The following is a 21,480-nucleotide window of genomic DNA, read 5'->3' on the forward strand; positions in this document are numbered from 1 at the left end:
ATTCACTGTGCATTCCACAAAGGCTGGCTCTTTATCTTATCCCCTGTTTCACCCTGGCACCTAAATTAATGCCTAATTGACACATAATCAGTTCTCAGTCAAGAGCTGTTGCATGCACACACGATTCACAGATGACAAATATTCTTCAGTTCTATTAAAAGAATTTAAGGGTACTTGGGTACAGTCACTAAATTTCAGGTTGATGTCATACATACCGCGTTGGACAATATGTCCATATATTTCTAAAAGTATAGCCTCCTGATTCTTTCTTCATTGATCCTTTCCTGGTTGACTATGAATGAGTCACAGAGCTGCTCTATGCCTTTCTTCCTCATAACAGAATTAAAAATAATATAGGGTTGCTATGTAAAAATGATGTATTATTCTTAAGCAGCTTTATCATTTAGACAGTGCTTTGAATTTGAAAACAGAAGCCAGTTATTAATGCCTTAAATCTAAGCTCTTAGTTTAAAAGGCCTGTAAGCGCTCCAGAGCTCAAGCATTCCAGAGGCATCTTTACAGATATGTATTTGTATTGCAGGAAGATCACTGACTTCCTAGAAAGTACAAATTCCAGGCTTTTGTTTGGGATTTTTTTTCCAGTTTAATTCAGTCCCATACAGTTAGTATTTCCTGAGAGATTACTGCATACAGGCATTATGCTGGTCTCTACGAAAAAGAAGAACCACACGAGGGGCGCCTGGGTGGCTCAGGTGGTTAAACATCCAACTCTATATGTCAGCTCAGGTCATGATCTCATGGTTAATGAGTCTGGGCCCTGTGTGGGGCTCTGCGCTGATGGTGCAGAGCCTGCTTGGGATTCTCTCTGCCCCTCTCTTTCTCTCACTCTTTTTCAAAATAAATAAATAAATGAACCTTAAAAAGAAGACTAAGCAAACAGCCCTTTGTATTAAGGAGCTTATAATCTACTGAGGTAACTATAAAGAAGACTCTGATAATGACACAAGCAAGACAAGGTGCTTCAGGTAATTTAAACGTGGAAGAGAGTATAGCTGCTTTGGGAACAGAATAGGCTGTTAGGAGGATGGGCTCAGGACAAGAAGCTAACTATACTCAATTCATCTTGTGTATCTGCTGAATGAGTGAACGACTTAGGTGAATAACATTCACTAAACATCTATGAACCTGAATTTTAAAAGTCACTGGATATACAGTGCTGAATAAGAGTACTCCCTGCCATGAAGAATCTTATAGTCTATTTAAGAAAAGGAAAAAAAAGATAGCAAAAAGGAAAAAGATGAGGAGTAACATGAGAGAAGTTTTAGTCACAAGACACAACACTAACAAAGACCCAAAGAATCATCAATAAGCAGTGAAGTTGGCTAGGGCCTGGGGGTAAGTAAGTGCAAAGCAGTGGAAGATCAAGTTGAAATATTAAGTTGGTTTCTTACTGGAAGATCCTGAATGCTAGACTGAGGAATATTAATTCAAAAGGTATGTGGGACACCTGGGTGGCTCAGTCAGTTGAGCGCCGGACTTCGGCTCAGGTCATGATTTTGCAGTTTGTGGGTAAGAGCCCCATATCAGGCTCTGTGCTGACAGTTCAGAGCCTGGAGCCTGCTTCGGATTCTGTGTCTTCCTACCTCTCTCAAAAATGAATAAACGTTAAAAAAAAAAAAAAGAGAGAGAGAGATGAAATGATGGTAGATGTTTTCTCTCTCTCTTTTTTAAGGTTCTTATTTAAATACCAGTTAGTTAGCATACAGCGTAATATTAGTTCCAGGTGTAAAATATAGTGATTCAATGCTTCCATACGTCACCCAGTGCTCATCACTGCAAATGTATTTTACTTCCCATCACCTATTTTACCCATTCCCACCACACAACTCCCCTCTGGTAACCATCACTTTGTTCTCCATAGGTAAGAGTCTGTTTCTTGGTTTGCCTCTATTTTTCCCCTTTGTTCATTTGTCTTGTTTCTTAAATTCCACCTGAGTGGAATCATATGGTATTTGTCTTCCTCTGACTTATTTCACTTACCATAATACTTACTCTCTAGCTCCATCCATGTCACTGCAAATGGCAAGATTTCATTCTTTTTGGCAGCTGAATATTATTCCATTGTGTGTATGTATGTATGTACGTGTACACACATACATCTTTATCCATTCATCAATCAGTGGATACCTGGGCTGTTTCCATAATTTGGCTATTGTTGACGATGCTGAAACATCAGGGTACATGTATCCCTTTGAATTAGTATTTTTGTATTATTTGGGAAAATACCTATCAATGCAATTTCTGGGTTGTAGGGTAGTTCTATTTTTAACTTTTTGAGGAACCTCCACACTGTTTTCCAGAGTGGTTGCACCAGTTTGCATTCCCACCAACACTGCAGGAGGGTTCCCCTTTCTCCATATCCTCACCAACACTTGTTTTTGTGTTGAGTTTAGCCATTTTGACAGGTGTGAAGTGATATCTCATTATAGTTTTGACTTGAATTTCTGATGGGAAATTTCTAAGCAAGTAACTCCTACGGCATATAGGTTATGCCTCAGGACAAATGCAGTTTTATTTCATGGGATCTATAGGCACTGACATAAAAGTAATTTCTAGGTTACATGTTATGAGAAGAATGAACTGTCAACCCATGTGTGTAATGTGGTCCTGTCTGTGTAAAACAATATGCATAGTACATGATGCCTCTCAGCATTATTTGTCCTGTGTACCGTCTACCGGGTGGGAGGGTCAGGGCAGGGGGTAAGGGAGCCAGTTAATTTTCACTTTACCCATCTGTAAGCCTTTACATTCATAAGAGAAAACAATGTAAAGAGAAGAAGCTTGGCTGTGAAAGGAAGATGGCAAGCCAAAAGATATGCCAGGCTGCACAGCTGTGGATTTTAACTCTTAACTGCACACATACATACACTTGTCTCATCTTCCTTTCACCAAACTTCTCAAAAGAGCAGTCTGTGTCCAAGACCTCTGTCTTCTTTTTTTAATTTTTCATTTATTTTTGAGAGACAGAACAAGAGTGGGGGAGGGGCAGAGAGAGAGAGGGAGACACAGAATCTGAAGGAGGGTCCAGGCTCTGAGCTGTAAGCACGGAGCCTGACGTGGGGCTCAAACTCATGAACCACGAGATCATGACCTGAGCTGAAGTTGGGTGCTTAACCTAACCGAGCCACCCAGGCGCCCCTGTCTCCAATTGTTCTTAATCCCCTTTTCTGTCCCAGCATGAACACGAGCTTCACAGTCCAAGCCAGGTCAAATTATAATTCTACCACTTACAAATACACACTAATTACTGCTGACCCTAACCTGACCAAGTAAAGGTGGACAGGTAGAACACTTGCCTGTTATAGCCACATTATTGAAAAAGAAAATCAGATAAGCTAAAGGGAAAAAAAATCACTTGCCATCTGGAAGGAACCACTGATAAGATTTTTATGTATTGAGATTAAGGGATTTATTTGTCTCTTGCTCTCTCTTCCACTTCCAAGGGGGAAAAAAGTAAACGTGTATTTATAAATTGTTTTGTAAACTGTTTTCATCACATAATACTCTATACAGTGAATATCTGCCATTTTTCCAAGACACAATTTTTAGTCGATCCCTAGTATTCTCTATTCTACAGTGTTCTATAGTTTATTTCCCACTCTTCTGTTTGTGATATTTACATTGCTTCCAGTATATACTATTACAGGCAATACTGTAATAGATCTATCTCCCACATACAGTGAACTGTCCACATATGTGATTAATTCCACCAGAAAAATTCCCATAGGGAGAATTAGCAAGTCCAAGGAGTATAAAATAAAACTCTTGGTATAAAGTGCCAGCTTGCTTTCTGAAAAGCTTTTTCTAATTTATACCTTTAGCAGCAGTGGACTTCTCATGTCATTTATCAAACATCTACTTAGTTTTCTTCTATTTTTTAAAATTTGTGTTTTCTTTTAATAGTTTAGTGCTTAGGTAGATTTCAGGTTCTTAAAATAAGGGTCATTTTACCCATTTTTGTATCTCTTATGGTGCCTAAAACAGTGTCTAAACAGTGTCTAGAACTAACAATTTGTTAGTACTGAACTACTTATTTTGGGGTATTTATCTTTTGTCCAACCATTTATTACACTGATTAGCACTTTTACTGTTTCCTTATCAATTTTAGAGCTTTTTTTTAGTAGACTATAATGTTATCCTCAATGGCAATTTTTGTCTTCATCTGTCTTCTGTTTTATAGCTTAGGATTTAGCATGAACTTTCCGAACAATGTGTTTAAGAGTGATGGTGGTTACATCGTGTTTTATTTCTGAATATAATGGCAATAACAAACCCAGTAAATTACCATTCGATAGGATTGTTGGTTTCTGCTTTAAAATTGTTATTTATCACATTAGGCAATATCTTTCTGTTTTCTGAAAGTTTTTAATGAAAAAAAAAACAGGCTGAATTTCATCAGCAGGCTTTTAGGCATGTATTTAGACATTTTTAAATTTGATCTATTGAGTTGGATGTTATTAGATTTTCTGGTCTTACTTCATCTTTGTGTTCCTGAGATAAACCAGCTTAGTCATAATGGATCCTATTCATTGGACTCCTACACACCACCTTCAGAAAACTGCCAAATCCAGCAGATTTTACTCTTCTTGCATCCACGTATCAATTCTCATAGCTCTGTTCTAGTTCAGGCCTTGTTTCTCACCTGCATTCCTGTAATGACTTTTAACTACTTCCCCCTCCTGCTCCTGGCTCTTCATTTCAATTACATATGTAGTCTGTAATTTCATTAAGTTTATATAGAACATTTGGGGAGAACTGACATCTTTATGAAATTAAGTCTATCAATGAACATGAGGAATCCCTCATGTATATATAATGTAATTGATAAGTTACAATTATACTGTAACTTATAATTACTGAGTATAATTTATAATTTTCTGCAAAAAGGTCTTACACATACTTTATTATAGTTATTTCCTAAGTACCTATGAGTTTTGTTGCTACCATAAATGGATGGTGTCTTCTTATTTATTTTTCATTTCCTCATTGTTACTGCTCTAACCTGGCTACCTACTTTCATCTCTAGCCTAGATTGCAGTATGACCTGATTTCCCCACTTGCATTCTTTCCCCCTCTAATCTATTCTCCCACACATGACCTTTTTAAAAATATCATGTCATGGGGCGCCTGGGTGGCGCAGTCGGTTAAGCATCCGACTTCAGCCAGGTCACGATCTCCTGGTCCGTGAGTTTGAGCCCCGCGTCGGGCTCTGGGCTGATGGCTCAGAGCCTGGAGCCTGTTTCTGATTCTGTGTCTCCCTCTCTCTCTGCCCCTCCCCCGTTCATGCTCTGTCTCTCTCTGTCCCAAAAAAATAAATAAACGTTAAAAAAAAAAAAATTTAAAAATATCATGTCATTATATTGCTTAAAACCTTTTGGTCCACCTAGGGAAAAAAAATACAAATTCTTTACCAACTGTCTAAACCTTGTGTAATCTGGTCTCTGCCTCTCTGGCCTCATTTCCCTTATTTATCTTCTGGTCTTCTTTAAGTGCTGAAACACACTAGGCTCTTTCTCAAGGTCTTTGCACTTGCTCTTCTCTCTGCCTCATACACTCTTACCACAATTCCTTTGTATCCTTTAAGTCTGAACTCAAATGTCAATTCCTTACAGATGCCTTCCCTGGCCACTGCATCTAAAAGTAGGTCCCCCTATGTTATTCTTCTTATCCTCCTGTTTGTTTCTTTTGTAGAATCTATTATAATTTATAATTATTCTATTTACTCTTTTGGTCTGTTTCCTCTTTAGGCAGCTACACCCGGATCTGGAGGATCCAAGAGGGCCCCACTCACATGACTGGAGCCTTGGTGCCAGCTGTCAACTGGGGACACCTAAATTCTTTTCCTTGAGGTCTTTTTTCCAGCCAGAGAGTTTGGACTTCCCTAAATAGCAACCAAGTCCTAAGAGGTTAACTTTGAAAACAAAAGAGCTGCAAAATCTCTTAAGGCCTAGCAATGACAGATTTGCAAACCATTCCTGTCCCATTCCATTAGTCAAAGCAAGTCACAGGGCTGGGTATCTTTCATAAATGACATTTCTGTTTGTTGCTCCTATACAGAACTATACTAATTTTATAGCTAATCACTTTGTTAAACTCTCTTCTTATTTCTAGTAACTTGGTCATTGTAGATAATAACCTTGCTGTATTTCTGGTCAGAAAATGTGATTTGTAAGATACCAACTCACTGAAATGTATTAAGCCTTACTTTACAGTCTACTGTGTGATCAATTTTTTTCAGCTGTTACGTATACCTGAAAAGAATATGAATTATCTCATTGCTGGGTGTATAATTCCAGAAATGACTTATTGCATTAAACTTACTCATTGTTTTTTATATTTGCTTACTTTTTAATTTACATCCAAGTTAGTTAGCATATAGTGCTATAATAATTTCAGGAGGAGATTCCAGTAATTCATCCCCTATGTATAACACCCAGTACTCATCCCAACAAGTGTCCTCCCTAATGCCCCTTACCCATTTAGCCCATCCCCCTACCCACAACCCCTCCAGCAACCCTCAGTTTGTTCTCTGTATTTAAGAGTCTCTTATGTTTTGTCCCCCTCCTTGTTTTTATATTATTTTTGCTTCCCTTCCCTTATGTTTATCTGTTTTGTCTCTTCAAGTCCTCATGAGTGAAGTCGTATGATTTTTGTCTTTCTCTTAATTTCACTTACCATAATACCCTCGAGTTCCATACATGTAGTTGCAAATGGCAAGATTTCATTCTTTTTGATTGCCGAGTAATACTCCATTCTATATATATATATATACCACATCTTTATCCATTCATCCATCGATAGACATTTGGGCTCTTTCCATACTTTGGCTATTGTTGATAGCACTGCTATAAACATTGGGGTGCATGTGCCCCTTCGAAACAGCACACCTGTATCCCTTGGATAAATACCTAGTAGAGCAATTGCTGGGTTGTAGGGTAGTTCTATTTTTAATTTTTTGAGGAATCTCCATACTGTTTTCCAGAGTGGCTGCACCAGTCTGCATTCACACCAGCAGTGCAAAAGAGATCCCTTTTGTCTCCATCCTTGCCAACATCTCTTGTTGCCTGAATTGTTAATGTTAGCCATTCTGACTGGTGTGAGGTGGTATCTTATTGTGGTTTTGATTTGTATTTCCCTGATGATGAGTGATGTTGAGCATTTCTTCATGCGTCTGTTAGCCTTCTTCTTTGGACAAGTGTCTATTCATGTCTTTTGCCCATTTCTTCAATGGATTACTTGTTTTTTTGGGTGTTGAGTTTGATAAGTTCTTTACAGATTTTCAATTCTAACCCTTTATTTTATAGGTCATTTGCAAATATCTTCTCCCATTCCATCAGTTGTCTTTTAGTTTTGCTGATTGTTTCCTTCTCTGTGCAGAAGTTTTTATTGTGACGAGGTCCTAATAGTTCATTTTTGCTTTTGTTTCTTTTGCCTCCGGAGATGTGTTGAATAAGAAACTGCTGCGGCCAAGGTCAAAGAGGTTTTTGCCTGCTTTCTCCTCGAGGATTTTGATGGCTTCCTGTCTTTTGTTTAGGTCTTTCATCCATTTTGAGTTTATTTTTGTGTCTGGTGCAAGAAAATGGTCCAAGTTCATTTTTCTGTATGTTGCTGCCCAGTTTTCCCAGTACCATTTGCTAAAGAGACTGTCTTTATTCCATTGGATGTTCTTTCTTGCTTTGTCCCAAGATTAGTTCACCATACGTTTGTGAGTCCATTTCTGGGTCTTCTACTCTGTTCCATCGATCTGGGTGTCCGTTTTTGTGCCATCGTTGTTTTTTTTAAACTTGTTAATTGTTAAAATCTTCTGTGTCGGGGGCCTGGGTTAAGCTGTCAGTTGGTTAAGTGACCAACTCTTGATTTCAGCTCAGGTCGTGATCTCACAGTTCATGAGTGAGCCTCTCATTGAGGCCTGTGGGAGTCTCTCTCTCTCTCTCTCTCTCTCTCTCTCTCTCTCTGTCCCTCCCCCACTTGCACAGGCACATTCTCTCTCAAAAAAAAAAAAAAATAAGTTAAAAAAAAGCTTCTGGGGGCGCCTGGGTGGCTCAGTCGGTTAAGCAGCTGACTTCGGCTCAGGTCATGATCTCGCGGTCTGTGAGTTCGAGCCCCGCGTTGGGCTCTGTGCTGACAGCTCAGAGCCTGAAGCCTCTTTCAGATTCTGTGTCTCCCTCTCTCTGACCCTCCCCCGTTCATGCTCTGTCTCTCTCTGTCTCAAAAATAAATAAACGTCAAAAAAAATTAAAAAAAAAAAAAAAAGCTTCTGTATCTTTACTGACTTTGTATCTGCTTGGCCTATCAATTATTGGAAGATATTGTCACAATCTCCTCCCATGATGATGGATTTCTCAATTAAAAAATTAAATTAAAAAATTAATTATACAAATTTGGCTGAATCTACTTTGGGGATGCTCGAGTGGGTACAAGTTTAAAATGATAACATCTTGGTAAATTGTTTATCATTATGTAACAGTACTCTCTGTTACTAATATTAATTCTGTTATGCCAACTTTATAATTTCATTTTGGTATTTGCCTAGTGTTATCTTTTTCCTTTCTACTACTGCAACCTCATGGATGGATGTATCTCTGGTATAGAGCATATAACTGAATTTTGTTTATATCTTTCTTATAATATCTTAAGCTGTAAGTTTATTCACTAATGTGTATCATTAACGTATATATATGTCTGGACTTCGTCCTGCCATCTTACATTTAAATATTCATCCCACTTTTTTCTACGCTTGTTCCTTTTTGGATTTAATTTCCATTTGTTCCTTTTTCCTTTTTCTCTCTACTTGTTTATTATTTATATACTCTTAGATTTACTTTAAAATTTTTACTATGTGCATTTAGCTTAACAAAGTTAAAGAAATATCTTAACACCACTCTCCCCAAATAATAATAATACAAAAAATTAGAATACTTCAACTTCAAAATTCTCCTTAGTCTTGACTTACAGTGCTCTTAGCTGCCAGTTATGTTAACTGAACAATGTTAGTTCTTTTTTTTTAAAGTTCATTTATTTATTTTGAGAGAGACAGAGAGAGCATGAGCAGGGGAGGAGGAGAGAGAGGGGGAGAGAGACAATCCCAAACAGGCTCCATGCCATCAGCGCAAAGACTGATGCGGGGCTCAAACCCATGAAGTGTGAGATTGCCCCAGTTTTTTTTTTTTTTTTTTAAACTCTCCCAAATATATGGGGCACCTAGGTGGCTTAGTCAGTTGAGCATCCGACTCGATCTCAGCTCAGGTCTTAATCTCAGGGTTGTGAGTTCAAGCCCTGCATTGGGCTCCATGCTGGACGTGGAGTTACTTTAAAAACAACAACAACAATAAACCCACAACTCTCTCAAATTTTATAAAATAGTTATTTTATACAGACACTGTTTGCCATTTTATGTATCTACCATTTTTTTCTGCATCTCATACTAACCTTCCTGTATCTCAGACGTTCTGGATTCCTCTTCTCTTTCCTGAAATACATCCGTTACTCGTTCCTTTACTGCAGATCTCACAGTGATAAAGTCTCTGAGATTTTTCTCTAACAGTCTTCATTTCACCTTTGTTCTTAAAGTTTTTTTTTCCTGAGTACACAATTCCAGGTTGACCATTATTTCCTCTAGAAAATACTCTGCTGTCTTTTCACTTCCACTGTTGTTACTGAGAGGTCCTTATACCTGCCATTCCTTCGTGGCTGACTTCTTTCGAGATCTCTGTCTTTAGTGCTCTGCAGTTCTATCATGATTTACCTTGATATGGATCTGTTTTTAGTTATTCTGCTTGTGTTTAATCTTCTTTCTCTTATCTATTACCCAAGCCCCTCTAATTTCTTCACATGGCCATCTCCTGTTACCCCATCCTCTCCCTCATTAAACCTCATCCATACCTGGAATTTGCTAGACTTTTTCTTGCCTCAGGGCTTTTGCCTCTATATTTTCTTTTGCCTAGGACAAAAGGTGAGAAGAGCCCTCCCACCTCTCCTTTGCCTGCAAACTCTCAGTCCCTTAGATCTCAATTCAATATCGGATCCTTAGAGACTTTCCCTGACCCTGTCCTCCTCCAGTCCACATTGCTATGATAGTTTCCTCTTTAATGGAGCACCATTTCCCCCCCTGCCTCACCTTTATCACACTTTGCAATTATAGTTGACACTCGAACAATGCAGGGGTTAGAGGCTCTGACCCCCATACAGTTGAAAATCCATGGATAACTTTTGAGTCCTCCAAAATTTAACTACTGACCATCCACAGTTGATGGGAAGCCTTACTGGTAACATAAACAGCCGACTAACACATATTTTGTATGTTATATGTGTTATGTACTGTATTCTTACAATAAAGCTAGAGAAAAGAAAATATTAAGAAAATCATAAGGAAAATAGATTTACAGTTCTGTACTGTATTTACTGAAAAAAGTCTGCATGTAAGTGGATTCATGCCACTCAAATCCATGTTGTTCAAGGGTCAATTATTCATTTATGTGTTATTTGTTAGCATCTGTTTCCAACATTAGTCTGTAAACTACGTAGGGATAATGACTGCACCTGGCTTTATTCACCAGTCTATATTCACAGCCTAGCACAGTGCCTGGCAAACAACAGGCACTCAATAAATTTTTGTTGAATAAACAAATGACCAAATAAAAATCCAACATACTTTTTACATGGTACAAAACTGCTTCTAGATCTGTCCTTGCTATTATTCCCTTTTCCTAAAATGCTACTCTCTTGGCCTGTGAACTCCTTATTCAGCAAAGAAACCTTCTCTGTAAAGTCTTCCTTTACAAAACTTGCTCACCCATGAGCAGAGTTTTGCTACCCATCTACGCACCTCTAGAATCTCAACCAGAGCCCTCACCCGACTGTACTCTAATTACTGACATTGGCCTCCTCCTTAAGACGGAAGCCCTGGAGTCTACTGCACCACACACACTGGGCATCTGGAAAATGCCTGAGGGAAAAGAAGCCTGAAAATGCACTGCAGGGTGGAATAACTGATGGAGCCAGGTCTTTGAGGAAATAAGAAGGAATGAGGTCAGGAGAATAAGAGGTTAGCCTCATCAGAGATAATGTGTGCCATTCTTCAGAAAGAGGGTGAAACTGAGTGGGTTAGGGGTGATGAGAATAGCAGACTGTGAGGGGAAAAAGGAAGGAAGTTGAGTTGACTTTGTATTGTCAGGAAAATGTGAGGAAGCCATTCTTCTTAGAGGGGCAAGGATGGAAGCTTGCGTGACAGTACCAGACAGAACAGAACAGCCACTGTGTTCAATACTTAAGTCTTAGCAACAGCTGACTACTAAGTAATGAGTAAAAGATTGCCACAGCTTCCTTACCCAGTCACGCTTTACCAAACCCAAGGAAGCATCAGTAAGTAAACCTCTCGCTGTCCCAGCTGCAAGTTTCCAGACAAAAAATCTGAGCTAAGCAGTTCTATCCTTTTAAAGGTCAGGCACTTCACACTCAATCATTTTGAGGGAAGAAATCTCTGATTTAAACTACATGAAATCATACAAAGAAACCTGAATGTGTTTTTATTACAACATGGTCTCTCTCCCATGCCTCTTGTCTTGAGCAGGATCTCTTCATATAAACAAAAAGATTTAATGTTCCTTTAAAACAGACCATGTCTTACTCAATTCGTATCATTTTGCACAGCCCTCCAAAATACCCTGCACAAAGGAGGCATCTGAATTGCTTTAAAATTGAATTAAATAAGAGGTGTTTAAGTCTCTTAGTAATTACCACACATTTGAGGAGGGAATTTTACAAATCTTTTTGAAATAACATAAACATGTCTCTCCCTGTGGAAGAGGAATGGGCAAAAGAGAAAAAAATGGGCAGGAAGAGAGATGGGAATTATTCAAAAATCTTCTTGGTTGATCACACTAGTGGATTCGGTGGATACTTCATAAGATCTTTCAATTTACAAAGCCTTGACAATAGTAAGTGTGCACAATTTCTAAGGGCTGGATCTTTGGGAAAATAATAAGTGTATTCACCTTTGGAGCACTCACCATTCCATTAATGTGGGTACCAATCGTGTCTGAACTCTGTCTTCAAAAGCCACCTAGCTTCTATAGCTCTTATTTTCTTCCAATCTCAAAAACATATTATTCTTTACACTTGAAGGCCTTCTATAGAACCAAGAGTCTAACTATTAAAGCAAAACGTAAAGATACCCAATGGAAAAACTCAAAGTAATGATTTTATTATCTCTTCCCGGTAACCTCTCTTTTTCCCTCTGGGGGCCACCAAGAATAGAGTAAATAAAAAACTGTGATGTCTATGACATATGCAGACTTGAAGCCATAGATTAGGAAAAATTCACTATTGTATTGCTGTAATCCCATGTAAATTTTCCATATAGCTTCATGTTAACTGTATGTCTATAAGCTATCAAAGATTTCAGTTTTACAACAGTAAGGTTTAAACCAGTATGAACAAAAATTAAATAAATCCCGTAACAGATACTAAGAAAGCAAATTAACAGAGGTCAGGCTATTTGGCTATGATGCCCTATAAAACTATAAGGTTAATCAAGGAAATAAAAAATGTAATACATTTTAGAAGTGAGTCAGTCCAAAAGAATTGAAGACAGCTCCATTTACAATAGCCAAAAGGTGGAAACAACCCAAATGTCCATTAACTGATGAATGGATCAACTTGAAATGTGGTATCTCCATACAATGGAATGTTATTCAGCCATAAAAGGGAGTGAAGTACTGACATTGTTACCAACAGGGATGAGCCTTGGAAAGCATTATGCTGAGTGAAAGAAGTCGGGCACAAAAGGCCACATATCGTGTGGTTCCACTTATAGGAAATACCCAGAATAGGCAAATCCATAGTGACAGTAGATCACTGGTTGCCAGGAGCTGGGGAGAGAACAGGGGGTATGGAAGAGTGACTGCTTAATGGGTACAGGACTTCCTTTTGGGGTGATAAAGATGTTCTGCAACATTGGTGGTGGTGGTTGCACAATGTTGTTAATGTCCTCAACGCTAATGAATTATACACTTTAAAATGGTTAAAACGGTAATTTTTATGTTATGTGAATTTTACCACTTTCAAAAAAAAGTGGAAATAAGAATTGGAACATAGTCTATTATACTCAACCTAGCATACACACACTGAAAACCATCTTTATTCTGGCACAGGGATTCAGAGCATGGTTTTGCAGACTATATGTTCCTTAGCCAAACTACTTAAACTCTCTGAACCTCCCTATCTATAAAACGGGCATACGAATACTATCCATCTTATACAGATGCTGCGAAGATAAAATGAAGATAATACGATGTAAGCACAGTGCCAAGTAAGAGTAATTGCTAAAAAAAAAAAAAAAAAAAGTTATAATTTCCCCGGAAACTATGCAATCTTCAATATTGGAATTAAAACCTTACCTAGATCAAAGGTTGTTGCAGTAAGGTCTGTGGACCTTTGGAGATCCCTGAGACTCTTTTAGGGGAGCCCATGAGGTCACAACTATATTTATAGTAACTGTATGACACTGTCCGCCTTTTTCATTGTAATGACATTTGCACAGACGGTGCAAAAGCAATGCTCGGTAAAACTGCTGGCACCTTGGGGCGCCTGGGTGGCTCAGTCAGTTAAGCATCTGACTTTAGCTCAGGTCATGATCTCGCGGTTTGTGAGTTTGAAAACCCGCACTGGGCTCTGTGCTGACAGCTCAGAGCCTGGAGCCTGCTTGGGATTCTGTGTCTCCCTCTCTGCCCTGCCCCACTCGCATTGTCTGTCTGTCTGTCTCTCTCCCACTCAAAAATAAAAAAAACATTAAAAAAAGTTGTTTTTAAAACAAAACAACAACAGAAAAACTGCTGGCACCTTAGTATAAACTAAGGCGGCGGCAGCAAATTGTATGAGCAGCAGTATGTTCTTCACTATATATACATGGTTTTTAAAAAAACTAGTTTCATTTATCCTTGATGAAACTGTAAAAATAATCGATTTTATTAAATCTCAGGCCTTGAGTACATGTCTTTTTAACGTATCTGTGTGATGCAATCAGCAGTATGGATAAAGCAGCTGGGCTGTATGTGGAAGCAGATGGCTGTCTGGAGGAAAAGCACTTGTGAGGTTGTCAGAGCTGGAGCTGAACTTGCCTCTTTGTCCACGAACGCCATTTTTATTTGAAAGAACGACTGACAGACAAATTATGGTTATTCAGACTTGGCTATTTGACAGACATTTTCTCAAAAAAGAACTTCAAGGAAAACAGTATTTTGGGCCAATAATAAAATTTAAGCTTTCAAGTGAAAATAAGAATTTTAGAAAATGTGTCTCTGCTACCATGAGCTTGACAGCAGCTTCTTAATACTTAAAGTCTGTGGTGAAATTAATAGTGCGATCAATACGTTTTTAACATCGCATAATGAAGTATGTCAACATTTGCAAGATGTGCATAACTCAGTGAACCGGTATCTTCTAAATGACCAATACAAAACTGTGCATAGATTAAAGGTCCGGTCAAAATGTAAAAGAGATCAATGGATTTTAGTGCAAGAGTATGAAATGTTCGCTGATAGGATTTCTGACCTTTACCGAACTGTAACTTGTCAAGTTTTAGTGTAGTATCAAATATCCAGAATTAGCTGAAAACACTGAAAGTACTCTTCATTTTTCCAAATACGTTTCTGTGTGAGTCCAGGTTTTCTTGTATACTTCAATCAAAACAACATATTGCAATAGACTGAACAGAGAAGCAGATAGGAGAACCCAGCTGTCTTCCATTATGGAAATTTACAAAAATGTGAAGCAATGCCTATCTTCTCACTAAATATTTTTGGTTTGGGAAATAGATTTTTCATGAAAAATGCATTATTTATGTAAACAAAAAATATTACTATTTTTAATGAACCATCAAATATTAAATTTCTAATTTTAATTTCTAATAAGGTAAATATTGATAACTATAATCCATATAAAGAAAGCTCTCTTGTGTCCTCAATAATTTTTAAGAAATTAAGTGATTATGAAGACAAAAAGCTTGAGAACTGCTATCTTATCGTTCACTGTTTTTGTTCACAAAACTGAAAAGTAATCTACTCCATACACAGGAGCCCTATAACTGGTGAAGACATCGGACTATTATAACTCACAATGCAAAGGAAATGATCCATACCGGATATCAAATTCCAAGCTCATAAGAAATGTTTTGGGATGTCCTGAAAGAACAATGCGTCCCTACTTTTTAAGACAAGGTTATTAGTATGCTATTTAGGCACATGCCAGGTATCCAAGACAAATCTGGTCCAAAACACACACAACATCTGATTCTATACTGTCTTTTCCTTCCCCCCCCCAACCCCCGCCCAGCCCCGCCCCAAATTCACTTCCAATTGAAACGAGCTAGAAGATAACGGAGATTACCAATTTGAATTGAAATATGGGAAATCTTACAAGGGATCCTCTAGAAAAGCAAATCAATTTGGGGGCTTGCCTAAAGACTTTCATTTTCTCTGGAGGGTTTCTGATTCAGGGTGAGCTCTGTTCTATCCCACCTTAATAAAAAGACCACAAAAACAAACTTCCAATTCAAGTTTAGCTCCTCTGCTCACAGAAGACCTTGAATAGACTAATAAACAGCATTAACATTAGAAATGGCTCTGGATGCCTAAACTAGCCTCAGAAATAGCCTGGGTCACAGACTGAGAATCCCTAGAAGCGATCTGTGTAGTAACAACAAAAATAAAAAAACAGTAAACATCTGTTGGTATGTGTTTTGAGGATGTTTGTATGTGCTAAGCACTGTTCTAAGCATTTCATGTAGATTAGCTTAATCCTAATAATCTTATAGAGTTTGTATAGTTATCATCCCATTTTGTCATGGTATTCACTAGATCTGTTGTTATGTCACTTTTGCAACTAACTACCATCCTAAAATGCCATCCTTTCTGCCTCCTATAGACTGAAAAACATGAAGAAAGCATACATCATAAAAACTAGATTGCTACAATCAATATCCACCATCCAAGTAACTCAATAATTATCAGACTAAAATCTGATACTTTTCCTACAACAAATTCCTCTTTTAAGATAATTGCTTACTATTTAAAAAAAAAAAAAAAAGAACTGACACACTCTTTATGATAGTAAGATCTCAAAGAAAAGGAATCAAAACTTGTTGAACTTCTAGCAGTGCTTTTAGGCACCTCTTGATGGAAACAAAGAAGCATTCCAAAAACATACCTGTTGGAGCCGTCTTTCATATGGACTTTGGCATAAAGAACATCCACCATGCCGGGATCATCGTTCATGTATTCTATCCCTGCCATCTCTACCTCTAAGGGTTTGCCCCCAGAAATGTCACTGCAAAGGAAACATTTTTACATTTTTACAAATTTTACAAATTTTAAACATTTTTACAAATGTTTAAACTAAGAGGGCCATTATATTTTAAACATAGTTATTATACACAGTCAAATATTACCAAAAATAAAATTGTTGGGAGGTTTTTCTTTTTACTAACAATATTATCTAACCATCCTTCTAATTTCAAAATTGTGTTCTATGCACACCAACTAGAAATACAAGTAGTTCCAAAGTCACACTACAGTTATCCCAATACCAGTTTATTAGTACTCACAAGAAAAAGCCAAGGAATGACAGCTCTGATTGACAAAGACATTTAATGTGTTGCCCATCTCTTGGGTTTTATTTCATTATTTCTATAAGCTGCAAACAGTATTTTACTCACCTAACAATGGTGGAGGCATAAAGTGGTATAACATCCTAACAGCAATATTTATAAAAAGTCTTCAAGAGTAGAAACCCTTTGTCCAAGCAACTCAATTTCTGGGAGCCAAACCTAAGGAAATCATTATGAATTCAGCTACGTATCCAACCATAGCTGACAAAGGGAAGTTCTTTACAGAAGAATTCCAACTAATAAACGCAGAAGTAATGATGAAATCAGGGTATCACCATTTTGTAACCCCTGATGAAATAATGGATGAAGACAATGATTAGCAATGGCTGCTAAAACTTAATGGCAAAAGGCTGAAATATAAAGAAAATATAAAGAGGGGAGCTCTATAATGATGGATCAGGCTAACCACACCTGAACCCACTGATCAAACTTATCACACACACACACACACAAAAGAACAACCAGACAATACTATTTCCTAATATGATGTAACAGGTTACACTTATACTCATGAAAAACAATTTGGGCACAGGGTTTTACTCAAGCTTTGTCTGGAACAACCAAAGATTGGCAACAAATTAAATATTCATTAAGGTTTTAAGAAAAGGTGCACAACAATATACATGCTATATATTACTATTTGTGCAAAAGATGGGAGTAAGAAAATTTATATATATATATATATATATATATACATATATATGTGTGTGTGTGTGTGTGTGTGTGTATATATATATATATATATATATATATATATATATATATATATCCATTCCCTGTACGTATAAAAAATCTCTGGAAAAATCTGTTGCCTTTAGAGAAGAGAGCAGGGTGCTTGGTGGGAATAGCAGTGGGAAGGAAACCCTTCACTGCATATCCTTTGAATCTTTAAAATCTTGCACCATGTAAATGTATTATCCATTAAAAAGTTAATATAAAAAATATATGCAAAAGAAGCCACACATAAGTTTATAAAATGCCCATATATGCCAAAGAAGCCAAACACAAAAGTGTACAGACTGATTTCTTATTCATATGATATTCAAGAACAAGCTAAATTAATCTATGGAAACAGAAATCAGAACAATAGTTGCTGCTGGGAGAAGTGAATTTACTGGAAAAGGTCATGATGGAACTTCACAGAGCGATGACAATGTACTACATCTTGATTTGGCTGAAGTTACATGAGTGTATACATTTGTTAAAACTCATCAACTACACTTAAGATCTGTGCATTTTACTCTAAGTAAATTACACCTCAAAGAAGAAATACAGACTTGCATATTAAAAAGTCTGAGAGTACATACTCCACAGCATTAATAGTAATTATCTTTAAGCGGTAAGATTAAAAGTGATATTTTTGTTTATCTATAATTTTTGACTTTTCTAAAACTAATTATGTATGACTTTATTTATTTTAATTGAAATATAACTGAGATACAATGTTACATTAGTTTCGTGGGTGCAGGTATTACTTTCATGTTAAGTAAAACTTCACCGTTCTGCTTCCTTCCCAGCTCCTTAAACAGATTTATCCTTCAACCAGAAAAGGCCCTGCAGTGCCAAGGTGAAACCCAGCTAAAAATCAGCTCACCATACACAGTCTTCTGCAAGCCCCATGAGGCTGGACAATCTATCCATTTTGTCCACTCTGATATCCTCAGCCGGGCACAATGCCTTATGTAAAATAGGTAAACTCCATAAATCTCTGGTAAACACTGACTGGATGTTCTACACTAAACAGAGAAGCTTTTCTGGACAATTCTGAGAAGAATGTGGACACGTGCCTACATCGTCATTGAAAAAAAATGTGGTACTAGCTCAAAGACAAAAGGAAGTTAGGATAAACCAAAGGACAATTCCTAAAAAAGCAAAACAAAACAGTTCTCTTGACACTGCACCAATGCCACAGAGAGACCCTTTGTAGTCTAGGAAACTTCACAGTAAATATTCCCTTAAAACTTCAAGACCATATTATTGCACAAGACCAGAATTTTTTTTCAGTAAGAAACTATTTTAGACAGATATTCAATAAAAATTACCGCCTCCATCATAAGTATCCCTGTTACCACCTCTAATAAGTGGGGTGTTCCAAAACACAAGCCACGCTCTGAACTATTACCTGAGGCCTATAGCTTCATCCAACAGCACAGAAGATCTCCGTTCCAAATAAAAGCGAAAACTCAACACAGAAGACTGCCATTCAATCCTATCAAGGTATAGTCAAACTTACATGAAAAAAAGTTTAATACTAACCATACATTCTTCTACGTTTTTCCCCCCAACTCTGACCCCGCATAGATCACCCCAAAGCACCATACCATTGGTTTAGTTTCCCACTAAAATGTTTTTACTGGATTCTGCCTAATGCTCTACCCTCAAATTCTAGGGATCGAGCCAAGAGAGAACCATGTAAACAATATTTTTGTATTCTCTGCAAAAGTCCTGTTGAAGACACTGCTCATCATCATTTTGGGTTAAGATTTACATGACAAATTTTTCTTGGATTGAGAACCAGAAAAGGATTCTCTCCTAAAAAACTGTCATGCTCCTTTTTATCAGGTAAGAAGTGTAATAATGGATGTGTTTCTTTTTGGAATTTAGTTCAAGTATACCAGTGCTTGAAAACTATTAAATTTTAATGCTCAAGTGTAATTATAACCATTCCTTGGTTTTCAGGTAAAACCTTCTCCCATTCCATCTTCATCTCTGAGCTCCCTGACTTTTAACATTTCTCTTGTACGTATATCCTCAATCCAAACCACCTCAAATCTTTGGAATTAGATGGGGTACCAGGAACAACAACAACAAAAAATGCAACAATGAAACAGGATCTAAAGCCTGTCTCAGGAGTAGGAACAGAAACTCTTTCAACCTTCTCTAGGATTTACCAAGAGGGAGAGAAATTCAGTGGTTTACCTGACTCATACTCTTGGTCATGGTGACAAAGAGTCCACCTGGGACACCCATGAGCATACTTTTCAACTGACACTTGAGGCAATAAACAGGAACCAGCATTCATCCATGGGTATTTTTCCTCCTCTTCTCTCCTTATTCTTGTCCCTTTTTAACTTATTTGGTTTTACCTCAGGCCTACTGGGAACACTTAGGTACAAGAAGAGTGATACTGGAACCAAAAAAATACTGCGTATTTGTCAGACTATATACTCAGAGCCACCGCTCTGTTTGTGTTCTCCATCTCACAAGGAAAAGTCACAAGGGATACATTTAAAGCTTCAGTGTTTACTGAACACTGAATAATTCATTCAGAATCTATACAGCTTCATGAGCCCTTAGCTTAAGAATTGAAATCAAAATTCTGTTCCTGGTCAGGTAACATCACTCGAAAAACACCCCCAAATTAAAGACAAATATTCAACTATTTCTTTAAAATATCTATTTAGCACCACAGTTTTAATTAAATCCCAATCCAGCCATGTAGATTTAATCTCTCAATTTTAAAAAGCCATCAAATTAAACCACAGCATGTTATTTATTAGTCTACCAATTTCAAAGTTTTCCCTTCTTATATTTTAATTTCGGATCTTTACATCATAAAAGGCCCAGGTTAGAAATGCCACTATTCTCAGGTCATCAAGTCAGGGTTCAGGAGATTGAACCCCAGGAGATCCAGCCCCCTGTGAGGCTCTGCGCTGACAGCATGGGACCTGATTCGGATTCTCTCTCTCTCCCCCTCTCTCTGCCCCTCCCCGATCTGAAAAGAAATAAATAAACATTTCAAAAAAAAGAAAAGCCACTATTTACTGACAATCTAAGTATATCAAGTACAAAAGCTATGATCAAAGAGTATGAATAAGAAAGTTAAATGAGAATTCTACTCACCAGGGCTGTAAGTGTGTGTGTGGCTATATGTATGTATTTTTAGGAGACATTTTTCCCTTGTTAGGGAAACAAGGCACTTCTAACCAACCTAAACAGCCAATTCTGAGTCTCATTCTCCTCAGAAATAAGTTAATTTTGCACTATGTGCTTTTTAAACAAGTATGTGTGGCAGAGGAGAAAGTGGGAGAAGAGGGCTGGGGGGGAGGGGTTGCTTTACTAGCTGGTTTCAAATCTTTTCAGCTTTTTGAAAAAAGCCTCTTCAAAAAAATTTTTGCCTGCACTGCAGATTTTTGGCAGTGTAACTCTGTCCTATTTCAAAAGCTTTGCTGAATTTGAAAAACTACAATTACTGTTTTCATCCTGTCATGTCAAAAATTCTTAGGAACTATTAAGGCTGCTCTTCATTTCCTATGCACACCAACCCTGACATGCTTAAAGGGCTCAGATTTGGCATTTAGTCACAAAAGGCACCAGGAGACATAAAAGGGAAGAACTCAGCTAAATCCTCACATAGCTCAGGATAAAGCTTCAGTGATTAAAAACCTGTGGCCTGATTTTCACAGGTAAGAAAACAAACACTTCCCTAAACAAATAATTTATCTACCTTTAAAATTTTCTTAGCAGGATTACCCTCATGGCAGCCAAGAAAGTGCAGCTGCTTTCCGTTTCGTTTGGCAAAACATGATCTGGAAATAAGTTAAGTATCAGGACTAATTCTTAAATCAGATAAAATTGCTCTGCTTTGTAAAGTAAAGCACAAAGTTTTATCGTATACAAGGAAATTGCAAATATCTAATTACAAACAATGATTTTGAATGTTAGGTTAAGATGGAGAGAGAACAGTTAGGTCCATCAGTGAGCAAAGATCAAGGCAAAGAAGTATTCTTTGCAGACTGCAAACCCAGTCAGCTTATGATTTTGCTCAAGAAAAATACCTTGTCTTCAAAACTGTA

At 37.5% G+C, this 21,480-nt stretch overlaps 1 protein-coding gene across 6 annotated transcripts in view; it reads right to left on the reverse strand.

The window, feature by feature from the left end:
* ASCC1 (activating signal cointegrator 1 complex subunit 1) overlaps positions 1-21,480 on the reverse strand; it is a 110,939-nt gene that overhangs the window by 37,306 nt on the left and 52,153 nt on the right. For all 6 annotated transcript variants that reach the window (XM_025918277.2, XM_086679950.1, XM_086679948.1 and 3 more), the window contains exon 7: positions 16,225-16,344. In XM_025918277.2, coding sequence (XP_025774062.1) covers positions 16,225-16,344 — 120 coding nt within the window. The remainder of the gene's footprint in view (positions 1-16,224; positions 16,345-21,480) is intronic.

This window comes from Puma concolor, chromosome D2, assembly GCF_028749965.1.
Source record: "Puma concolor isolate L17-30 chromosome D2, mPumCon1.1.hap2, whole genome shotgun sequence".
Lineage (NCBI taxonomy): Eukaryota > Metazoa > Chordata > Mammalia > Carnivora > Felidae > Puma > Puma concolor.